The 24,844-nt window shown below is 30.3% G+C and overlaps 1 protein-coding gene across 7 annotated transcripts in view; it reads left to right on the top strand.

Annotated features, from left to right (window-relative positions):
* Positions 1–24,844, top strand: part of LOC134711529 (uncharacterized) — a 47,560-nt gene that overhangs the window by 14,608 nt on the left and 8,108 nt on the right. The window contains exons 2-11 of one of the 7 annotated variants that reach the window (XM_063572162.1): positions 1,389–1,449; positions 3,207–3,406; positions 7,065–7,094; positions 12,471–12,571; positions 15,709–15,868; positions 17,585–17,752; positions 18,210–18,394; positions 19,278–19,369; positions 19,893–22,013; positions 24,420–24,471. In XM_063572162.1, coding sequence (XP_063428232.1) covers positions 3,329–3,406; positions 7,065–7,094; positions 12,471–12,571; positions 15,709–15,868; positions 17,585–17,752; positions 18,210–18,394; positions 19,278–19,369; positions 19,893–22,013; positions 24,420–24,471 — 2,987 coding nt within the window. In that variant the 5' untranslated portion in view covers positions 1,389–1,449; positions 3,207–3,328. Of the gene's footprint in view, positions 1–1,388; positions 1,450–2,473; positions 2,551–2,646; positions 2,868–3,129; positions 3,407–7,064; positions 7,095–8,743; positions 9,124–9,575; positions 9,813–11,404; positions 11,711–12,470; positions 12,572–15,708; positions 15,869–17,584; positions 17,753–18,209; positions 18,395–19,277; positions 19,370–19,892; positions 22,014–24,419; positions 24,472–24,844 lie in introns of those variants that run through there. The other 6 variants (XM_063572164.1, XM_063572163.1, XM_063572165.1 and 3 more) reach the window with 6 other exon arrangements.

Here is a 24,844-nt window from a genome sequence, read left to right on the forward strand (position 1 = left end):
TTTCTGTTAATGGAACTTAAGGTTATTTATTATAAGGGGAGAGTTTATGTATCAGTTGAATATTGTTTTAATAAATATACCCCATATTAAAAACATTTTTTTTTTTTCAAAGACAACCATGGTTCTGTTAATGAAACTCGAGTGTATTTATAGCTGTGGAAGAGTTCATATATCAGTTATTATTTTAATAAAGATACCCCATATTAAAAACAGATTTTTTTCCAAAGACAACTGTGGTTTCTATTATCAAAAGTTCAAAAATTTTAATAAATATACCCCATATTAAAAACAACTTATTTTTTTCAAAGACAACCATGGTTTCTGTTAAGGAAACTAACAGTTATTTATAACTGTGGGAGAGTTAATACTCCTATTCTTACAATAAAGAATAATTATCAGTTAAACCAAACATCTCCAAGACATTTATACAACACCTACTTATAACTGTATGAGGTATTGTCCAACTTCACACCTACCTCTTATGATGACCATTCATACTTAAGTCTAAAGGATGACCATTCATACTTTAGAGGGTCAAAAGTAAGACCACAGGTATTTCTTACGATTTATATGAAGTTTCTTTGTTTGGTCAGTATTTATTTAGTGAATTGCAAGGATTTTGGTGAAATTGTCCAGGTTAGAACTATTTTATGTTTATATGTGGAAAACATTTTTTTCAGAGTTATTTATAAGCCTTTAGCTATACATGTACAATATATTTTATAAGAGTACATTAGTGTTTTGTAGACTTTCTTCCCCAATAAGAGGAGATAAAGAAAAATTGATAAGAAATGCATACATAATATCAAATGATATGGAAAAAAAACACTTCTTTGTAAGTGTAATTGTGGGAGGCTGTACATGTATTATAGTTAACTTATAGATGCAACATGGACATTTCAAAAAAGTATTTTTTTCATAATTGAGGAGAAAGAGTTCAAGTTTTATATCTTTATCTAAATTCTGACTTACTTTACAAAAAATGTGCTTTTTAACTGTTATAAATTTTACAAAATCATTTTGCGACCATTTTTAAATTCTTTGCAAATTCTTTAAATGGTACTTGTCTTATTGAAAGGTCACTGATACTGTCTAAGACATTACTTTAAAGTGGTAAAATTTAAGTCTTCCCTCACAGTTTCAACCCTCAACCTTGTCAATTCCTTTGATCATCTATAAATTTGGGAAATATGAGATTGAAAATTCAGTTAATATTCATTAGGTTTCACAAGGTCTCTTTACATAACGTCTTCAAAGTTTGATTTTGAGAACGGTTAGATTTGGAGAAAAACAATAGATTTTATGTTTATATCCCCCACAGGTAGGTGACAGGTAGACTTGATCATCAGTCTAGATCATCAATATATGATGGATGTTTTGTTTTATAGGAGGTGTTAATGACCCTGTCTTAGGTGTGTCAAAAAAGATTACAGCTACTTAAAGGTCCAGGTAAGATGAATGTCTGTAATATAAGATTTTGTGTATTGTGCATTTGCATGTTTGTCTGTGTCTAATTTGAATAACATTTATAATTGTCCCTCCAAAAAAATCTGATATATTTGATACATGTATGTCAGTGGAATTTGTTGTGCTGGCAAAGTACCTTAATATTTTAGATTCTTATTTTGTGAAACTAGTTTATTGTTGAATTATGTGTATTTGAATGGTAGAATATAAGCAAGCTTAATTACAAATTGGCTTTGTTAAGCATGATGAATTGTAAAGGCAAGAAGAATCAAGCAGTAAAACTTAGGGGATAAAGTTTTAGATGTGCTTACATACCATTAGTTTTATAATGAAGAGAAGTGCATTCAAAGCTTGGAAGATGTACCCTATCAGGGGAATGATGTAGCATTCTGAAATATTCAAAATTGTGATAATTAAGCCTTGCAATATAATGCCACAGGTGCTAGGGGAATGGACCTCTTTTTCTATGTATTTTGGTTTTGTTTTTTTATTTATTTTAGTATTTTCTTTTTACTTGTTGTATGTGTTCTTGTTCTTATTTGTATAGGTTTAACAATAACTAGTTTATCTACAATGCCCCTGTTCTATTTGCAGAAAAAAAAAATTATATCAGTAAAATGGTGTAAATTTACTTGTGAATGTGACATGCACAATTGAAAGAACTAAATGAAATTCTGATAATTGGAGAAAGAGTTTTAGTGCCTTAGGAATAAACATGAACATTATCAGGGAAATTATAAACCCTGTAACCATATTATCTGTCTTGATTCAGGATTGCAAAATCAAACGATTATCAATATGCAGAAATTAATCATCAAGTTTGGTTTTTTTTTAATTTTTAGTGTCAAATCTATTAATACTTTTGCTTCTGTTTTTTGTTTTAGTGGTTTTTTTTATTAGTTTTTTTTATGACAGATTTAATTTGCAGATGACAAGTTAAAATGAACCATACAATTATGTTTTATAGATTATGGAATTTTATTTTTTACTAATATGGCTGCATTACTTATATAGAGCATCTGCAAGGGTTGACCATTTTGCACAAAGATATCACAGAAATACAGAAAACTATATTATAACCAGGTTAAAACAATTTGTTTTATTTTAACAATTCACAGCTGTAAAATTTAACAATAAAAATTACAGGCGTAATTTGTCACGATGAATTTAAGATTTAACTTTTAAAATTGTTGCTTTAAAATTTATCCTGTACAACAGTAAGTATGATTTTTGTCCTGGTGATTTTTATCAATCTAGGGCATCTCTTTCCTATGGGCCAATATGTTTAATCATATTAAACTCGTTTTGCAATTTGTCACTTTAACAATACCATAACCCACTGGGTATTTTGTACTAGTCTACCTACAAAGTTATGTTTATACAAATGGTATAGATTCATGGTAGGTTTTTCTTTATTTTTGCATATTTTTCAATTGATATAAAATGTTTATTTATTCATACTTAATGTTACCATGCTTTATTCATCACTTTTATCTAATTTGTTTATATTAGTGAAAGGAATGTATCTTGAAGAAAAGCCGAAAATTTAACTCCGACAGAGATTGTAATGCTTTTAAATATTGATTATGAGTCAAACGTAATTTGTGTTTACTTTAACAATAGACTAGGAAGCCGTATTATCAGACAAATTCCCCTACCTACCCTCATTTTATACCTTTACAATTGTAATAAGTATTATTATTGTAAATTTAATTCTTGCTGTTTGTTTTCATATCCAGTTTATGAATGAATGGATTTATACAGTGGCGGACAAACTTTAACTCAATTCGACCTGACACTCGAAAGGATTGAACTAGGTTTTGGATTATGTCATTAAGAAGATTAAAGCAGATAATTGGATATGATTAACAAAATGGAGCACAAAACAGCCATTGGCCTAGGAAGTGGGCAGGCATGTCGAGAGTCTACATATCAAAAGGTATGGTATTGATTTTTTGGTTGTTGACTTAATATGCACAAAAGTTTTTCGTGTGTGATAAAAATATATAATCCATGTGTTGCACAGAAAGAGTTATTTTTACATATTTACATAATCAAAACTTGTGCACATTTTAAATGATACTTGACTTAAATATTGGAGAATACCTTAATTAAATGCTTGACTATATAAGTTAATGTGGCTTCTAGTTTTTTTGTTGGTTTTTTTTTTGGGGGGGTGTCTTTTTTATAGCCCCTAGGACAATCAATGCAAAAAAAGAGAGCTGCACAGTCATACACGGCTCAGACAGAAATATTTATAACATACATCCCCCATGATATATTTTAAAGAATCTTCTGTGTGTTTGTTCTACAAATCCTCTTATAATGACCCATATTTGACACTTGAAGATCATTTGCAGAAGGCAGACATAAATATTTGAATACTTGAATATTGGCTTTTCCATTTTAGGATTAGGGAACACAAAAATAAAAATGAACTTAAACCTCTCTCAATAAAGTTTATCATCAAAAGATAAATGATCCAAGTCGATAGAATATTAGTCTGTAGTGTAGGGGTTCTTAAGAAATCTTTTAATATTGTTGTTATGGAGATCTGTTCTGTTTTGTTGGGGTTATTTTTCCTTAAAAAAAAAACCAACATACATCCATTTGATACTTATTTAAAAAGTGATTTCTGTTTTCATATTTTGCCACTGTTTGTTTAGTTGGCAGGCTTATCTAGTTTATTCCCGCCACATTTTGATGTGCCTGTCCAAAATCAGGAAATATATCCTTGGTTGACTTTGTTGATAAATAAGTGTGTTTTACCCTTTAAAGAATTTTCTATTAGTAGAAGATCTTACTTAGTCTTTGTTAAATTTGTTTACATGTCTAGACCAGGATGAGAAATTAAGATTGACATTTAGTAAATTTGTTTTGTCAAATAAAGATTTGAGGACATATGTTTTCAAGACAAGAATTTAAAACTAGCTGGTGTAATGAAGCAACAATGTTTGTATATATATGTGGCAAGGGACCTAAGATTTTGCTCTTTTAACGAAAATATATACATCGTTTATTTTGACATTTTAGTGAAGAAGATTATTTATGTCAAAGGGAAATAACTCTTGATTATGTAAATGGGAGATAACTCTTTCTTATGTAAATGGGAGATAAGTCTTTCTTTGCAACATTAGTTAGTTATATAAACATACATATATATTTCCAAACTGTTTATTATTTGAGTGTTTAACTTTTTGTAATTTAAGTACAACCTATGATAATTGTATGAATTAATAAGGAAGAAAAAACATTTTTTCTGAGTTTTTTTTAAGAAGGACATATCAGAGCTAAATATGAGGTGAAATCTTAAATATGAGCTTAAACTAGGGTTACAGCTATGTTATCAGATATAGGACTAGGATTTGATGTTAAGGGGCACTCCTTAGAATTACTTGTCAAAGGACATGTTATTCTACTTACAATTTTTTTAGGGGGACTGGAAGCAAGCTGGATAAATATTGTTTGAATCTACACCTTATTAAGGCCTTTTTAGACATAAACTATAGTCTTAGAGATTGAATAGACTAGCACAGCTATTTAAGAGCATGTTTAGGCACAAACTGTAGTTAAATATCAACTAAGTTTAACAGTTTATATGAATACTTCACAGATATTTGTCAAATATATAAGAGTACATGAAAGTGTTACTGAATACTGTTAGAACTTTTTTTTAATAGTTTACATTGAATGTCAGACTACAGTTAGCACCCATTATTAGTCAATAACTATGTTTGCGGAAAGGTAATGAATATTGTATAACTGTGGAAAGTGATAGCTTTCAACTTGCTTTGATGAATAAAAATGTGCTGAGTGCCTTTTGAGGGGTATTCTTGTGGTTTATGATGCTAGTTGGTCATGTGATCTTATCCCAGTACAGGCATTTTTATTAAAATATTTTGAGCATAGAAATATGTTATATAAAATTAAAGAAGGCACTAAATTTGGATGTAAGAAAATGTACACAACGGCCATTGTAGGGCTGGAAAATATTCTGAAGTATTCATATTACTGTTCTGTGTAAGCATCTTTGTTTTTTAGGTGCAAATTCAGCTTTTATAATTCAATGCTTTACAAATTTGATAAACACATCTCCAAATATGTGCTCTCGATGTTAAACAGCCTTACATATAGTTTTGGCTCATAGATAAAACTTCTGACTTTTTCGATACCTTATGTATCTGTAAAAAAAACTATTTTTCATTGATCACAATCATTATTTTGAGAACAGCAGTAAAATTTAGGGATAAGTCATTTCTTTTATTACAATTTTGTTATTTCCATGATTAATGATCTAAAGTTTCCAGCGGAAAATGAAATCCATAAAACTTCTATTTATCATCTCAGATTTTTTAGATTGACTTAAGAAGCGAAATAGCTTTAGTTAAACGCAACAGACTTGTTAGATTGAACCAATACCATCCCTTTGCATCCATTCATTTTCCATTGTCAATCATTTGTGATACTATCATTCTCAGGTGTTAATTGTATTTTTGTTCCAAGAATGCCATGACTTAAGATGAGACTTTATGGGGAAAATAAGAATTTGACTATCCAAATGAATCAGATTTTTATGCCCCACCTATGATAGTAGAGGGGCATTATGTTTTCTGGTCTGTGCGTCCTTCCGTCCATCTGTTCGTTCGTCTGTCCGTCTGGTGTGCCGTTTAGGTTAAAGTTTTTAGTCAAGGTAGTTTTTGATGAAGCTGAAGTCCAATCAACTTGAAACTTGGTACAGATGTTCCTTATGATATGATCTTCCTAATTTTAAAGCCAAATTAGACTTTTGACCCCAATTTCACGTCCACTGAACGTAGAAAATGAAAGTGTTAGTTTCTGGTTAAAGTTTTCAGTCAAGGTAGTTTTTGATGAAGCTGAAGTCCAATCAACTTGAAACTTGGTACAGATGTTCCTTATGATATGACCTTCCTAATTTTAAAGCCAAAGTAGACTTTTGACCCCAATTCCACCCCACTGAACAAAGAAAATGAAAGTTTGAGTTTATGGTTAAAGTTTTTGGTCAAGGTAGTTTTTGATGAAGTTTAAGTCCAATCAACTTGAAACTTAGTACACATGTTCCCTATATTGTATGATCTTTCTACTTTGAATGCCAAATAAGATTTTTTACCCAATTTCACGGTCCATTGAACATGGAAAATTATTATTCAAGGGGGGGATACCTGTACTTTGGACACATTCTTGTTTATTTTTTAAATGATTTACAAATCATGTGAAGAAACAAATGCTACCAAACTTATGCCACTTATCCTTCATTATCATCAATAAGATTTGCCTTGGTTGATTTTTCTGTCAAATGTTTGTCATCATTGGCTCATTTTACAAAAAATAGAAAATTCAGAACCTTGATCTGAATTTCTGCAAAATTGTCCTTAAAATAAACCTCAGTTCATATATATGTTCCATAAAGATTTTGTTTTGTAAAAACCTCGTTATCAATAGTACTATAGCTAGGTAAATGGTGCAGGTTCATTGAAGCTCTTAGTTTTTATGTATATCCTCTATAGATTTGTACATGCACATGTAACACTGTAGAATAGTACTAACTGTCTAATCTTTACTTACACATTTATTTCAAGCCACCCTTACGTAGATTGGAGTTTTTACTGGTAAGATATTTCTTAAATATTAATTTAATTTTCTTGTTTCAAGATTTTCTGTATTTATTTTATTCAGCATCATTTTTCACAATTAATATTTTAGCATCACCACTGTCCAGGCTTGTAATATGTTTCTTTTATATTATATACATACACCATTACAATAAGTCAACAAGTCAAAAAGTATTACTTCATAGAGTACAGTAAAAGCAGCTATAATGGTCATCTTTAATTAAGTTGTCTAAGTAGTCAACCACATGAGTCCATTAACAAAAACTGACCACTTCGTTATAGCACCATAGTGGAGAAAGTGGCATTAAACACCTATCAATAAATCATTTTTCCAGGTCACCCTCTTTTTGTCCATTTTTAGTATTACAATAAATTTATCTATCCATTTTGAACCTCAATTTTAAAAGTCATGTTTAGAGGGTGACCTATTTATATTGAAGTTTGACTGTATATTGAATATTTCACTATCAACGTATCGTTGACTGTTTTATTTAAGTTGCTAGGTAGAACTGAACATTACTAAATCCTGTTGCTACTTATTTAACTTAACATTTTGGTCTTTTCAGCTATAACATGGTCTTTTTTGACACAGGTGCATAATAATTTGTCAAGAGAATAATGCTTTGTAATTAAATTATTGAACTGCAATTCTTTATGTGTTGACATTGTACATTTTGGAAGCTTATTTCCTTAAACTAAAGAAATCAGAATTAGTCTATATAGATATATTTGTATTCTAGATGATTATTTTCATATATGGTTAGCAGCTTAGTTTTGTAACACATTTCTTGTTAAGTTATTTGATTAATTACTTTGATTAAGGTTTTTTGCCTTTCCAATTTTGTGCACTTTCTCACATTATATGACATTTATAACACCCCTCATTTAAACCTACATTTTCTTCCACAACTTATCACATGTTTCACTGTTGACACAATAAATGGATTATATGCACAATTGAAAGACATGTGTAATATATATATATATATATCTGTAAGACATGTAATATTTATATCTGTATATTATATAAATACTTAACAGTATTGCACACAACAGTGCATGTCTTCAATTTCATCAATGTTTTTATCATCTAGTCGGTAAATATTCACACAGATGTGGTACCAGGTTTGTGTTTTAATAGGATACAATATGAAGTAAAATATGCTGGAAAAAAAAAAAAGTCTAGTTGACCTCACCAGTAGCAAGAAGGTTCAAACACCTAGAAATACAATAATATATTAATACTATAACAGTAAAGTCAAGTTTCAGATAACACCAGTTAAGCAAGAATGGTTCAGACACCATGAAAACAAAATATACTATTGAATACTATTAAAATCAAGATTCAAATTTAAGTTTGATATAAAAGTCAGAGCGTCATGACCCCAAATAAACACCCTATGAGACATCCTGACTATAGACTTACAGTGAACTACTATCGGTTATTTCGTCTAGCAGTTATATTTTGAACCTCAATTAATTATAATGGGCTCTTTCATTTATTGTAGTATGGTTCTTCAGAAATTTGAATGTTGTTGTAAACCATAATAGAACTGTTCATAAGTTGTAATAAGAAAAACCAAAAATGAACCATTTAATTTTAGTTGATCTTTTCATCTAACAACTTATCTTCTTAAGTTTTAATAATATACAAATAAGGGAACAGTCAGATTCTACCGATCCCAATTTAAACCTTTTGTTCAAGTCTTATCAATTCTAGATATTTGTGGTGAAATTTTCTGCACTCCATTTAAAAAAAAGGGTATCCTTAATTTGTTTGGGTTCCTTTTGACGGTTGACCGAGTCTGTGTAAATACCCAGACGAATAGGTTATCTAACAAACTCATGGTTTTTAACATAGTCGTTAGCAAATATGACGATTTTTACACTATTAAAGGTAACAGGTGTATCTAACAGTGAGGACATTACTTTTACGGGACAATAAATTAACGGACAGTTTTTAGCGACACTTGATTATTTCTCCGCTGGGCTACCTAAGGTCGCTGACAGCTTTTATAAACTGCAGGTAAAGTTTCTTTTTGTTATGAGGTATTAAATAAATTATTTATACGAGGTCAAAAGAGATTAAGCTGTAATTATATATTGATATCTTTATATAAATACATGTAAATTTAATTTGATATCTATTTTATCAAACAAATAGTAAAGTTCAAATTTGATAGAGAAAAACGATGAAAGACTTAAAATCATCAAGGGTAGGGTTTTTGTATTTTTTTTGTATGTAATTAAATGAATTGTCAAGTTCAAATGACAATGTAATTTTGTACGCCCACATCACTTAATAATTTCATATTTTTATTACAACTTTTTAATGTATTTATTGAAGACATTGAAATCTATTTTATCTTTTACATTAAAGTGTTCTGCCCGAAGGAAATGACTTATTTCTCTTCAAATCAAACAGGTAAAACAAATATATATGATATTACTTCCTTTATTTATGAAATCTTTAAAAAACGTTTACATGTTCTAGTTTGTTTTGATAAAATTTGAATAGATGATTTGCGTAAAAGTTAATACCGATAGTGAACCCCTAGTCTATTTGCTTGCTATCAGTCATTGTCAACATGGCCAGCGGAAGTACCTGGCCAAGGTAAATAGAATGAGCGAATGTAATTAATTATGTTATTGTGTCTTTACGTAATGGATTTATATTGTGTGAAATCTTACAAACAAAAGGATTCATAAGTATGGGTAGGTTTTTTCTTCTTCTACTTAATATCATTTTATCGCTTAGAATATGTTTCATTGCTACTTTCATCATAGTTCTAATGAAGTATTTTATAAGTTTTTGTAATTCTTTAAAACAAGATATAAAAGTTAAGACAAATAACTAGTCACATGATAATTTTACGTTTACAACGAAAAACAAAACATGACAATTTAGTAGACGATTTTCCAAATAGGATTGAGAAACATGGCTAAAACTTGTTAATTCCACCTCCATCTCTGACATCTTAATAAGACAACTTGTCATATGTTTTAAATGATTGATACATGTTTAATATTCTAGTTCTTTTTCCCAATGAAAGATGAATATTTAACCTCTTTTCCTGGAAAAAGTGATAAATAGATAGTTGCTGCTCTGTGTCTCGTTTAAAGAATTATGTCGATCTGCTTTGACAAGAATGATCAAAAAGTCTATTAAACAAGGTCTTTGACAGCAAGATTTTTTTGAAGGTTGTGGTTGATTTGATTACTATTTGCCATGCAATGTAGATTTTGTTCTACCATTTATAAAATGATTTACTCCATTAAAAATCCCATGTAAAATATAAAATAAAAGACAGTTGAAATTGCACCTATATAATAATTGTTGCAGGACATGCATGACATGTGCTTGTTAAAAGAAATTCAGTATTTCAGCTTAGTAATACCAATATATGAAACCTGTAGTAAAATATAGGATTGGTGGAAAATTAAATTTCCTAGAATTTATCAACTAATTGTTTTACATTTTCCAGAAAAACAGTTTAAAATAGACAGATTTTAAAAGATATTTATATATTAGGCCCATTAAAACCAATTGAAGGTGACCATTATGATATCCAAATTCAAGTCCAATGCATGTAGTAGTACAAATGTGCTTTAACTATCCCAGAAATGTCTATTGCCAATAACTTTGACTGTCAACATGGTCAATAGTAAAATATGAGGTAGACGGCATCAAAAAGAGGCATAACAAATCATTTTTCATTAGAATTAAGGAAAAATAGTTCAATTTTTAATTAATATTCACTATTCTTCCATACTCATTTATTATTTATTTTGTAGCGTACAGAAATGAAAAAAATCAGATAGCTTCTTAAATATATAAAATAAGTTAAAAGTTCAGTTTAATTTAAAGTTTTAAGAAACACTTTTATAGGAAATGAACACCTGCGATGTTGCTTTGACTCATGCTCTCCTGTTTCTTTTTTCAATTTTACCATATAAATAGTTATTATCAGTGTCCACTTTTCACACGTCAACACCAAAATGACCAGGGGTTAAGGTGTTTGAATATTTTTCAAGGTATAAAGGTCACTGTGGCCTTGTCTGCAGGCGGTTTTATCTATCAAGTTTTATGTAGTGTATTTTAGATTTTTTTTCAGGTTTGATTTTCAGATTTTTGTCAGTTATATGTACTTTTAGTCTAGAACATTTGACATGTTTGAAGCAATGACTGTGCTGTAGTATCCATTTTGTAAAAACCCTCAGAAAGAGAAGCATTTCTACAGCGAATTGAATTTTATTTTTCATTGAATCACTATTTTCCAATTCAATCACTCACCTTAAACAAGACCACAATATTTTTGTTCAAATTTTAGCTGGAAGGCAAAATTGAAAATGGGTTGTACTATAGTTGTAAAATAACTTAATTTAGGATTATGATTATTAAAAAGATATAAAAGTACTACAGATTTAATCATCATGATCCAACACGACATATAAGGATCTAAAATATTGTCCTAACTCATTACAGTAACTCTTGAGGAAATTTGTACTTCTAAATATATGTTAAGTTGTTGAACCTAACGTGATTACAACCATTAAACGACATAATCATTTGTTCATGATGCATACATAGAATCTATTGGTTTCATAAATAGGTAGGTCCTTTTATCTGACAAATAATACAAAACTGATCATTTCATCCTTTAGGATAGAAATTTAAATCAATGATCCTGAATCATGTAGTATCTATACCACTCAAAATTTAAAACACAATCGGTACTTGGCGACCTTCACTCGTCAGTCTGTCTATCCCGAGGGAGACAGAATATTTCTGCGGTTGTACACACAATATTTTATTGGATTAATATAGGTGTGATGTTTTGACAGAAGGTGTATTATGTACTTAGGTACATGTTGGTATTAGTATTTTCAGTTAAAATTGTTTTTAATGTCTATAAATTTTACATTCTATCTATTTACTGTTTATTTATTTGAAATTTTATTACATTATTTTTCTGTACTAACATACTTGTATTATATTCAGGATGCCATGTGATATAACTGTATTAATCAGGATGTTGTATATGTTATGTCAACTTTTCAAGCTTAAATTTCAAAAATTAAGATTGTAGATATTTTTGAATTTTATAGGTCAAATTGAGTAGAAATGGAATGAATATTTTAGTTTTTCTTCATTTTTATGTGTGTATATATTACAAGCAAAACATGTACTTTTATTTTATAGTGCATGTACTTTCCCATTCAAGCAATTTAATTCAAAGATGTTCACTTCAGTCATGTTCATATCCTAATTGTGTAGGGTTAAGAAACCACATTTTTTATGAGGGATATTAAAAAAGAAGGTGGGTAATGATAGAATACCTGTGGTAACAAAAATTTTATTTCCTTTTTCAGATGCTGAATAATATAGCCAGTGACCTTGACCTGCTGCTGAATGACCTTTGCCATATTTATCCATATCCTGTGACAGCAGAAAGAAAGTTTACAACATTTGGGTATGTTCAGATATATCTTATCATAGAGACACAAATGGATACTAAATCAGAGGATTTTATGGATATAGGAATTCCACTAATCTATAAATGTGGATAGAAGTGCAAGTGTTTTACAAAGGCTTGGTTACATGAATTGCGAAAAGCGAAATCTAATATCCAGGAAAATGTAATTTATCCTTTTACCACGGAAGAAGATTTAAAAAAACTAAATATTCTTTAATATCTATTTGATGAACAAGTTCAAATCTTCTTTGTCCTTCTAGATATAAACTTCATACATTTATAGTGAGTCTACAGACAAATTTGGATATTTTTACGTCTGCTCCAATTTCCCTGTACAGTGAAACCTGTGTTATCCGACACATTGGGGACCAGAATTTTTTTTCAGATTAAGCAGGTTGTTGTAATGCTCAGGTTTTTTCTGCAAGGATAGACATATTTTAGGACCATGAAAATGTGTCGGTTAAAGTAGGATGTTGGAATACCCAGGTGTCGTTTTAGGCAGGTTACACTGTATTTACCAATATTCTCATGTTGTTTCATGTCCTTTGTGTGATTAGGATAAGTAAAACAAATACTTTTTATTTTCAATTATTTCTATTCAAATCAGTTCAACCTATATTTAAGAGATTACTTGTAGTGGATCAAAATCGACCTTATAACATTGGTCCCCATTTAATTTTTAATTCCTAATTAGAATTAAAAATCCATATCAAATATATTGTGAAGTGATCTTAAAAAAGTGACTTTTCTTTGAGTTTATTTTAATAAAAGTTGTCTTATGTCTGCTTCAGGTCAGCTGCCTCATCAGCAGATGCTTTGTTTGTTAGTCCTCTTTGAATTCTAGTACAGATTTTTCAGTTGAATTCTAGTATAGATATTTCAGTTGAATTCTAGTATAGATATTTCAGTTGAATTCTAGTATAGATATTTCAGTTGAATTCAATTACTTTTTCGTCTGGACTGAACACAAGTTGAAACATGACATGTTATAAAGACTGTATATATCATTGACCCATAGATATGACTTGGGCATAATTGACCTCTAGGTTTGACTTTGGTTTAATTTTTTGATAGGTTGCTGACTCATTGAAATGCTATGTGACACATCTTTATAGTAGTTTCAAAAATTTAGTTTGAATACATAATTTTTATTATATCTATAAAATGGTCATTTACCGATACATTAGTGTTTTATCCAAATTATTTTATGTCATGAATTTCATGTTTTATATTCAATTTAAATAGAACATTATTGTCAGATATTTTACAAGTCTATAAATAGTATTCTTGAAAAAAATTAGAGCACTTTTTTTCACTGTTTGACATAAAACAGTTTTAAAATATGTACAAAAAAATTTGCCAGAATTGTATCAAATAGAAAATTACATTTGGGAATGTTACTTATGCATCAATTGTTTTAGTCATACTTGAGGTGTCATTTTTAGCAAATTAAGATAGTCATTACAATACAAATAACCCTATTAGGATGGTTTAGGTTTAAATTTTATGAATGGAATATTTTTGTCATGACTTATCTGAACGTCTATCGCTTGTCTACCTATAAACAAAAGAAAATGTCTAAATGGAATGGAGTATTAAGGCTATAAATGGGTTTACCATTATCTGTAGTTTCGATACGATTAAATGTATGTAAAGTATATTTATACCTTATTCAAGCAGTTTTAAGAAATTTATGTTAACATGGAGAGACAATTTTTTATTTGATGTAATTGAAAATAAAATATCACAATGCCAATAATGGGATGGGAAATTGAAGTTCCTTATTTATATTATAATATTTGACTTAAATTTGATCTACACAAGGAAATAAACTGTCTATTAGTATATTAAAAATATTATAGTTATAAATAGGCGTGCTTGGCGATATTCATATAGAAAATTTCATAACTTTTCTTGAAATGAAAAAGTCTTTCAACAGTATGATATTGCATGAAGATAGATGAAAATAAAATGAATTGCATAATCTTTTGTAAGCAACTAAAAATATGCAGTTGATTTTTGGTAGATTCATTCATTTCTGTTGGTACTAATTTTCATGGAGTAAAGAAACATTGTATTTTGTGGATATTTGATTGTGTACATGTGTTTTGCCAAAGTCTATATTTAAGATTTTAGTAAATTTGTAATTCATTGTATATTTCATTTCTTAGTTCATCTGTACCAATGAAGTCCATGTAAATTGGTATCCCACGAATAATAATGAATCCACAGTACAATTATATATATAGAGAGATTTATTGTTTAATTAAAAAAAACATATTTATATGAATTCTATATAAAATTGGATTTTATTATGATATAATAGAGAGGGTTTTACAACTGGAATAATTGCAGTGTTCTTTAAAGAAGAATTTTATAGTGTATTGGTTATTTGTATATGATATTGAGTGTAAAACCAAGTAATGAAACTGTAATCTTTACAAGATTTAGAACAAAATTTAGTTGATGAGTTTATCTCCATAGGTTGATTACTACTTTAACTTCATTTCACTTTATTAAGCTGCAGTAAACACAATAAATATGTTTTCCTCAAGTAACCAGTACTTCAAACATCTTTTAAAATGTTCTTAATTAGTTAATATAGCAGTTATGGAAGTTAATATAAGTTAGTTAGTTTTTTCTTCATAAAAAAATATTGATTAGAGATACCCTTGATACCATGCTGTAATATTGTATGCTAGAATCAAAAGTTTTTGCCAAATTAAATGAGGGTCAAATATATTACCCATAAATAAGAAAATTGTTCATTGTTGATGCTAATTTGATTTGGAAATCAAAAACAATGCACATCACACATTATTATATATTTGTTTTTATGCCCCTGTCCTATAATCCACACAGATGTCCTAAAATAGGTTTTGTTCTAACTTGAGTTTGCCTCAACCAAATGTATTATGAATTGTATATACACTATGATTATTTTCATGAAATGCAGATCAAGTTGGAAATTGGGTAGCGTCACAGTTACTGTTATGGAGTTATGCCGTTTATAATGTTATATGCAAGCGGGATGATCATCTGTGTCCCATGGACAAATTCTACATTTATTTTAAAAGCTAAAAACATATTAGAATTAGAAAATATATATCATTTATTGACTTTCTTTTTTTTAGTAAGGGACAGACATATACAGATAGTAGTCCTGGCTTTGGGGAAGACAGTGCATTTGGAACTCTGGCCTCCACAGATAGCTACAACTGTGAACAAAAACCCAGGAGTGATTCTGTTCTATCAGGTCATCTGGATGTCTTTAGTCTGGATCACTCACCCAAAGTAAGTACATAGAGTATACCTCAGCAAGAACAATCCCAGGAGTGATTCTGTTCTATCAGGTCATCTGGATGTCTTTAGTCTGGATCACTCACCCAAAGTAAGTACATGTATGTAGAGGGTTCTTAAAAGTTTAAACAGAAGTCAAGGATAGAAATCAAGTCATCTGGATGTTTACTGTGGAATTCTCTACCAATGATAGGATGTGAAGTAAACCTCAACAAGATCATACTAGAGTAAATCTCATAAAGAACATACCGGAGTAAACCTCATAAAGAACATACCGGAGTAAATCTCATAAAGAACATACCGGAGTAAACCTCATTAAGAACATACCGAAGTAAACCTCATAAAGAACATACCGGAGTAAACCTCATAAAGAACATACCGGATTAAACTTCAACAAGATCATACTAGAGTAAATCTCATAAAGAACATACCGGCGTAAACCTCATGAAGAACATACCGGAGTAAATCTCATAAAGAACATACCAGAGTAAACCTCATTAAGAACATACCGGAGTAAACCTCATAAAGAACATACCGGAGTAAACCTCATAAAGAACATACAGGAGTTAACCTCATAAAGAACATACGGGAGTAAACCTCATAAAGAACATACCGGAGTAAACCTCAACAAGATCATACTAGAGTAAATCTCATAAAGAACATACCGGAGTAAACCTCATAAAGAACATACTGGAGTAAATCTCATAAAGAACATACCGGAGTAAACCTGATTAAGAACATACCGGAGTAAACCTCATAAAAAACATACCGGTGTAAACCTCATAAAGAACATACCGGAGTAAACCTCAACAAGATCATACTGGAGTAAATCTCATAAAGAACATACCGGAGTAAACCTCATGAAGAACATACCGGAGTAAATCTCATAAAGAACATACTGGAGTAAACCTCATTAAGAACATACCGGAGTAAACCTCATAAAGAACATACCGGAGTAAACCTCATAAAGAACATACTGGAGTAAACCTCATAAAGAACATACCGGAGTAAACCTCATAAAGAACATACCAGAGTAAACCTCATAAAGATTATCCGGGAGTAAACCTCATAAAGAACATCCGGGAGTAAACCTCATAAAGAACATACCCAAGTAAATCTCATAAAGAACATACTGGAGTAAATCTCTACAAAAACATACAAAAAGCTGAAACTGTTTTGTCAGGTCATCTGGATGTCTTCAGTCTGGATCACTCTTAAAGAGGAAAACATGAGGGATACCTCAACACAAACAGAGAACAAGGAGAGTCTGTTCAGTCAGGTTATCTGCATATCTTAAGCCTAAATTACACATCCAAAGGTAGTACATAGAAAATATATTTAACATATTTAGAAACAACGGAGAGTCTGGTGGTCATCTGGATGTTTTTATGTTATGTATTTATTTTGACACGACCTATATTGAAGAATACCTCATTATAAACAAAAATACAAGCTTGATCTTGATCAATCTGGATTTTTTAAGCATAGAAAACTTCCAAAATAATTTACATAAGATTAAAAAAACTGTAAATTTGCCACATAACAGATGATTATAAGAGCAAAACAGTTTGGCTACCACAAGTATAAGTTATATCATATGTGTTAATTGAACATCCAAAAACTGATGTCCATGATTTTTTTTTGTATTTTCAAGATAGTAGTTAAAACTATGATCAATAATTTTCATTTGTCATTCATTTGTCATTTCAGGCATTAGAAATTCCCTCCTATCCAGACAATGGCAGTGATCCTTTGTCAGACTCTGATCATCGTCCAATCAACTTCTTAGAGAGACTGTCAAAAACACACCCAATATGGCTGCTCTCAGAAATTGGCAGATCTGGAGCAGTCCATTTACTGAAGGACAGGGAAATTGGGGTATGTCAAGATCAATTTTGAGTTGCACATTGTAAAGGTTACATAATTTGAAGTATGATGCAATGAAAAGAAAGGGATTTTACATATATCATGTTTATATACCAATAAAAGATAAAAATTTACAAAACTTTAAAGTGCTAGACATATAGGGTGAATGACACATAGATGGACTGAATAACAGACAGACAGAGTGTACACCTATAGTCCCCTTTGGCTTCACCAGTTGAAGACTGAAAAGTAAAGATTAAAAACCACAAAATTGTATTTTACAAGATAGTCATAATATAACAATTTAACATGGCAGTCAAAATACAAATATATATGTACAATTGTAAAATATGCTGGAGGCACATGGTCTTGTACCGTTACAGTGCGCAATTTACATTTCCTGCATGAAAATGTGATTTTTTTTCCATAAAATAATGTACATGAATGAGTAATTTATTTATATTTGCAGACATTTATAATCCGGAACTCCAGCCAACCTAACACTTATGCTTTGTCAGCTCAGTTTCCTACAAGAAGTGGTGCTAATGTTGATCATTACTTGATTGAGAACATTAGAGATGGCTACAGGGTTCAGGGGTCAAGCCATATATTTTCTGATCTCACAAAATTGGTTGCATTTTATCATGAAAATTTGTAAGTAATCAAGAAATAATTAAAATATTGATTGGGGTCAACTATCACCAGTATCTATATAAGTGATTTTTTTTTAATTATCAGTAGAGAACAAAATGAGGGGCACAAGATCATGGCAAAATTAAAACCAACAAAAACAAGAGCATGACATAACAGACAATTAAATTTAAAAAAACACTCAAAAAAGCAAATTACGAGAAATAACGATTGTGGTACATTAACCCCACAAAAATTCCAGCAGTGAAGTTTGTTGTTTTAACCCCGCCACATTATTTATGTATGTGCCTGTCCCAATTCAGGAGCCTGTAATTCAGTGGTTGTTGTTTGTTTATGTGTTACATACTTGGTTTTTCGTTCATTTTTTTACATAAATAAGGCCATTAGTTTTCTCGTTGGAATAGTTTTACATTGTCTTATTGGGGCCTTATATAGTTGACTATGGGGTATGGGCTTTGCTCATTGTTGAAGGCCGTACGGTGACCTATAGTTGTTAATGTCTATGTCATTTTGGTCTTTTGTGGATAGTTGTCTCATTGGCAATCATACCACATCTTCTTTTTTATATTTGTTCATTGGTTTGTTGTCTTGTACCATGTCCATCAGTAGCACCACTAATTATACGTACTAGAAAAATATATTGGTCATATTCATGCACTCTTGAACAAGGATGACAGATGAAGACAAAAAAAATCAAAGATGTCTAAGTAACCTGTAGTGAAACGCTTTGTCAAGGTCAATCTAAAAAATTTCCACCCAAAACAATGCGAAAACCACAGAAGAAATACAGATAATTTGCAGTTGTTTATGCCATAAATGTGTTAATTGTTAGTGAATCCTTTATCATAGTGCTTGTTTATTAAAGTACTTTTTTTCATTTTTACAGAGAGGAATTACCTCATCGACTAGTGCTGCCACCTACAATAAGAAGAGCAAAAACTCTTCAGGAATTAACATCATTATCATTATTAGGACAAGGTACTAATGTTATAAGCGTCTGTTATTTCTCTTAAGTGATGTCCTCTCACATTACACAAAAGTCTCATATAAATTTAAAAAAATATCTGCCTTAATGTTCATAATAACAATAATATATCAGAAAGAACGAAAATCCATTTCTTTGGATGTGACATGTACATAATATCATGATATTTGAATCAGGGCGTTTTTACTCTGATCAGTGAAAAATAAACAGAAAAATAAAATTTGTTTATAGAACACATATATTAGCATACAAAGTCTTACAATCAATTTGCTTTTATGCCTTTAATGAAAGAGGTATGGGAAAATATATCAATGAGACAGCAATCCACAGCAAAATTATCCCAGAATACACCTTCTTTTATCAGTAATCAGTGTATCTTACAATTGACATACTAATAGAACAAAAATTCAACAAATAAGCATCTAATTATATTGCTGACATGGCATACATAACTAAAATTGAAGTATTTATCAGTATTTACATAGATTCTATTATAAACATTTTATTTCTTTTCAGATTTTTGGACATCATATCGATTTGACAAAGGATCCAATTTATCACTGTCCTTCCAAGGATCTAATAATTCATTATCTACTCCAATGAGATGTGAACCTTTACATAAATCTAGAAGTGAACCAATTAATATCACAAGTGCTAAACATTATAAGAAACAAAGACTAGGTCAATCTTTATCAACACAGTGTTTTAAAGAACCACTTTCAAGCCAGTCTGAAGAAAGCTTGACAGGTAGTCATACAAATATTCATCAGAAATCATCACCCGTAAAGTTCCATCTAAATCGGGATGGAACAGTTGTGTCGTCTCCCAACATTCATCATTCAGCATTAGGACGGAGAAAAACATCAGAAGGCAGTATATGTGAAAAGTGTCAGTCAAATAAACAAATGGATGATAATTGGTCATCAGGAAATTCTAGTGATGGAGTAAATTCTAAAACCCATCCTCGTGTTTCTAAACAGAAATCAAACTTATATTTTACAACTTCCTTAGATTTGCTAAATATCCCAGATAATCAGTATTTTAAAAGTAGTTTATCAGATAAAATGAGTGATTATGAAGACGTTTGGCGATCATCATCTTGTGCTACTCCTATTTCTTCTGTTCAAGGTAAAACAAAAAGACATAAGTGTAAAAGAACCAATCCTTATCCTAAAGTAGCGGAAAAATCAACAGTTACATCACCTACTCTTTTAAACAATGCAATCAGTGTTATACGATCGGAAAATAAAATTCAGACTTGTATTCAAAACAACTTGCATACAGATGCAGGAGTTCAAACAACACATTCAGGTTCGATCTCTCAACGAATACTTAGGAAATCTGTATCATTAGATATACAAAATACTCAAGATAAACTTGGAGAATCATTTAGATCAGACAAAATTGTGAGTGCTACAATATCTGCTACAATATCAACTCAAACAAGTCCAGTTAAAGTAATATCTAAACCAAAACCATTGAAAAATATCGTTGATAAAGAGTCTAGTGCATCTAATAGTTCTAAGTCTGGTATTAAAAGCCCTGTTTATGCAGAACCATTTGATGCGTTAGAAGCCAATGAAGATGAGCATGGTAATCTTGTTCGCATAAGGAGACGATCAGCTCCATCTATGGGACTAAGTGGAAGAAAAGCGAAAGGTGTTTCACAGGGTCCTAACTTAGAAACTATTATGTCCCCTGGTTATGAAAGTCAGGAAAACTATGATTTTGAATATAATTTAAGTAATGGTGCTAATCCTAACGATTCTGAAGTTTTGGAGAGAATTCCTGCTCCGATGCGACGATCTCATAGTATGAAAGAGCGATCAAGTCAAAATACTGATAATAACATGACAGTTCTTGATAGAGAAAGTATTAAACATGTGGCTAGTGAACTAGAAAAACTACACATCGCTAAAGGATCAAATGTAAATAAACTACAAAGTGGATATAGTCAATTTAAGGAGGATACCATGTTTGACGATTGTGATGATCAAGAACAAGTAACTCCTACATTAAGGAGGTTCCCTGTTTATAAACCGTCTAAATTAAACGATGCTTCAAGACATTCTATGTTTTCAGAACTATCAACAGTGGAAGATCTTATATCTAGTGTGAATCCACAATTAACAGTGAAACCTTTACAACAAATCCCAAACATTATTTACAGTGGTGCTATGTCAGAATATGATAATCTTACAAGTCACTATGCACCTGTATCAACTAGGTCTAATGCAGAAACTGAATTCTGTGCACCCTGGGATAAAACATTTTATGGTTCTCTTTTAAATTGTGATCCTAAATCAGTACCACAGATGGACCTTCATTCACGAATCTTAGCCTGGCAAAAAGACACTCTTCACCTAGATCAGCGATCTCCTGGTGATCGCAGTAGTTGTCACTCTGATTCCACTCTGGTGGGTGATTCAGATGAGGATGTGATAGATACTCATGATTTAATTCTCCAGCCTCTATCTTCAGGAAGCAGTTTAGACAATTTAACTGATCTAGAAGATAGACCGAAAAATCGCCAATCAAAACATGTTTCTTCTGATGATCATAAAACCACTGGTAAATGTGTTCAGACAGACCCTCAGGGTCCAGATCACAAAGATGGACAGCAACACAACAAAAAAGGTTTGTAAATACTATAGCTTTATGATTTCTTGTATACATGTGTATGAGTATATTGATTCGCCACAGCTATTGGTAATGAGTTTTGAACGGACTGTTTGTATAAAAAAAGAAATCACAACTGCCTTAAATTAACAGTGTAATATGTAAGACAATTGAACCTACATGTGTGTTGTATAAACTTTCCAATCAATGAAAAAAACATAGTGCAAGCCATATCTTTGTGGCATATTTTCAATATAAATCTACTGCAACGTTAAAATAAACACATACTGGTGCTGCTATTGTTTTCTTATGCAGTTGATTTGTATGCCTCAATAAGTCAGCAATCTAACAATACAATTCAAAACAGAAAAGACATCTATGTAAACAATTGAAGATGTTGTTAGATGGGAAAGGTGTTTAGATACAACTAAGACTGTTTTCTTTTTAGAGGAATTAAGATATATTTTAACAGATTCAAAATGTATCATGTATTTTACCATCTGTTTTAAAAGTTATTTGGTATTTATTAGTTAATTTCATTAATGCAAAAAATTATTAATATCATTTATAACAGACAAGACAAGAAAATTATTAAAGAAGACTCTCTTAGAGCAAATTTAAAGAATTCTTAACTTTTATTTTCAAGTGTACAAAACAGGACGAACTGCTATTAACAACAATTAAAACTTTTATTCCTGTTATGTTTTTAGGCACAAATTCACTAGTGAATACATGTAGTGTATTTAAATGGGTTGAAATCTTGAACACTGCACTAAGAATTAGTAGCCTAACCCTCGTTAATATTGATGGCTTTCAGTTTATGCACTTGTATAAACCTTATACCATGTATACAAAAGTCTTATTTTATAAGTTAACAATAGAGTTTAGGATGTTCTTATTTAAAGCTTTCTTAAAAAATCATGGTAGACATAGAAAGATAGTGATAATGTACTGTTTGAATTATGATCAAATGATGTATTGATACTATAAAAGCATGTCTTTTAGTAATACTGATTATGAAATGTAGAAGAGAAGCAAATTCAATACATAAGATATAAAGCATTGTCTGACATATTAAAATAATAAAAAGATGTGTTTTTAATTTCTCCATAAATGTTAGCAATTGAGCTGAATCTCTCAGTGGCACGTACTGATTTATGTCTAGCTTGCTTAAGCACTTCTTTGTTAAAAAGATAATTTTCTTTATTTAGACGATATTTACATAGTTTCTTCAACTCTTTTGTCACCATTATCCATTTAAAGATTACGATGATTAATGTATTATAATGGAATTATTTTGAGGAGTTATAAATAAACGACTTTTTGATCTGGACCAGGTTCTCCTATTGTAAAGTTTAACGACTTGTGGAATATTTAGGATAATTGATGAGGTAGTTTGTGATAGGATCTAGATTATGTTTATTTGTGTATTACATTTATTAGATTTGTTTGTACCTGTCTTCAAAATTATCAAGTTTTCATGTCATCATCTTTTAAATGGTGAATAATAGTTTCGTAGACAAACTGGCTAATATTATACAATGGATATTTGTATTCAAAATTTTGTGGATTATTTTGTTTAATTTGCAATTTATTATTGTAAACAGAATAAATTTAACATGTTTAAAACCTATTTACTCTGTAGGTTATAATGATATTTAAATATGGTGTCTGTCATATTAAAAGTGTCTGTGAAAAATCCCTTATCTGTCTGTCCTGTCTGTTTTAATATCCGATTTATTTTAAAAGTTCATGAGGAACCAATGCAAAGTAAAAATAAAACTTGAGCTTACATAAAACTAAATTGGAAAGCCTTTAAACATGTTAAAAGGAAGCATCAGAATTATAAATTAAAGTGTTATTGCACTAATAAGTCAATATAGAAATAAGAAGATGTGGTAACTATTTCCGATGTGACACCTCTCCACCAGAGACCGAATGACGTAGATGTTAACATTTATAGGTCACTGTATACCAATTATCAGTTTACACGATTGTACAATACACAACTCTGTATGAATGAAAAATAGTTGTGAGGTGAACATCAATGAAACAGCACGATAGTGACACATTATTAACAAAACAGATAATCTACAGGCTATTTGGAACTTGTCATATTGTTCAGGAGACTGCATGGTGACCACATGACCTTTCATGCTCAGCAGATGCGCAATATATGAATGAGCTCATGAAAAAGTTTAGATTCATTTATCACATCAAATTATATTACTCTAAACATGCAGATAATCCATGATATCATAATAAAGTTATTTTTTCTATCCACATATGATAACATATTGTCATGATTGTTGAAATCTATAAATACAATTTCTTGACTTGTCTTTTGTATTATCCCTTGACAGTGTCCTTTTTCTAACACTTTTAATGAAAGTTTACCATTATATTCTTCATTTTAATTTACAGAGAAAAGAAAAGAAGACACTCCAGAATACAAAATCAGAGAGTATATATGCAGGTTAGAGTAAATTTGAATTATTACTAGTTTACATGAAAAAATAAATGGGTTGTCTTTCTTTATACATGATAGGCTGATCTGTTTTGGTCTTTTTCCATGTTCAATACTACAAATACTGAAAATAGGGCATAGAAATTATAACCAAAATAAGAGATATTTGCATTTTTTCAATGAAGACATTTATAAAAGAAATATCATCTGCTTTATATAAAATAACTTTTGTAAAATTTTTGTGTAATTGAAGAAATGTTTGATAGCATAATTAATATTAGCTTGTCACTTCTTATGCAATAAAATGAAAGTGATCCCTGCTATAAAATTACAATAAACAAACTAGTCTCATAATTCATGACAACAGGTTTTATCATGCACA

Source organism: Mytilus trossulus, chromosome 3 (genome assembly GCF_036588685.1).
Source record: "Mytilus trossulus isolate FHL-02 chromosome 3, PNRI_Mtr1.1.1.hap1, whole genome shotgun sequence".
Taxonomy (NCBI): domain Eukaryota; kingdom Metazoa; phylum Mollusca; class Bivalvia; order Mytilida; family Mytilidae; genus Mytilus; species Mytilus trossulus.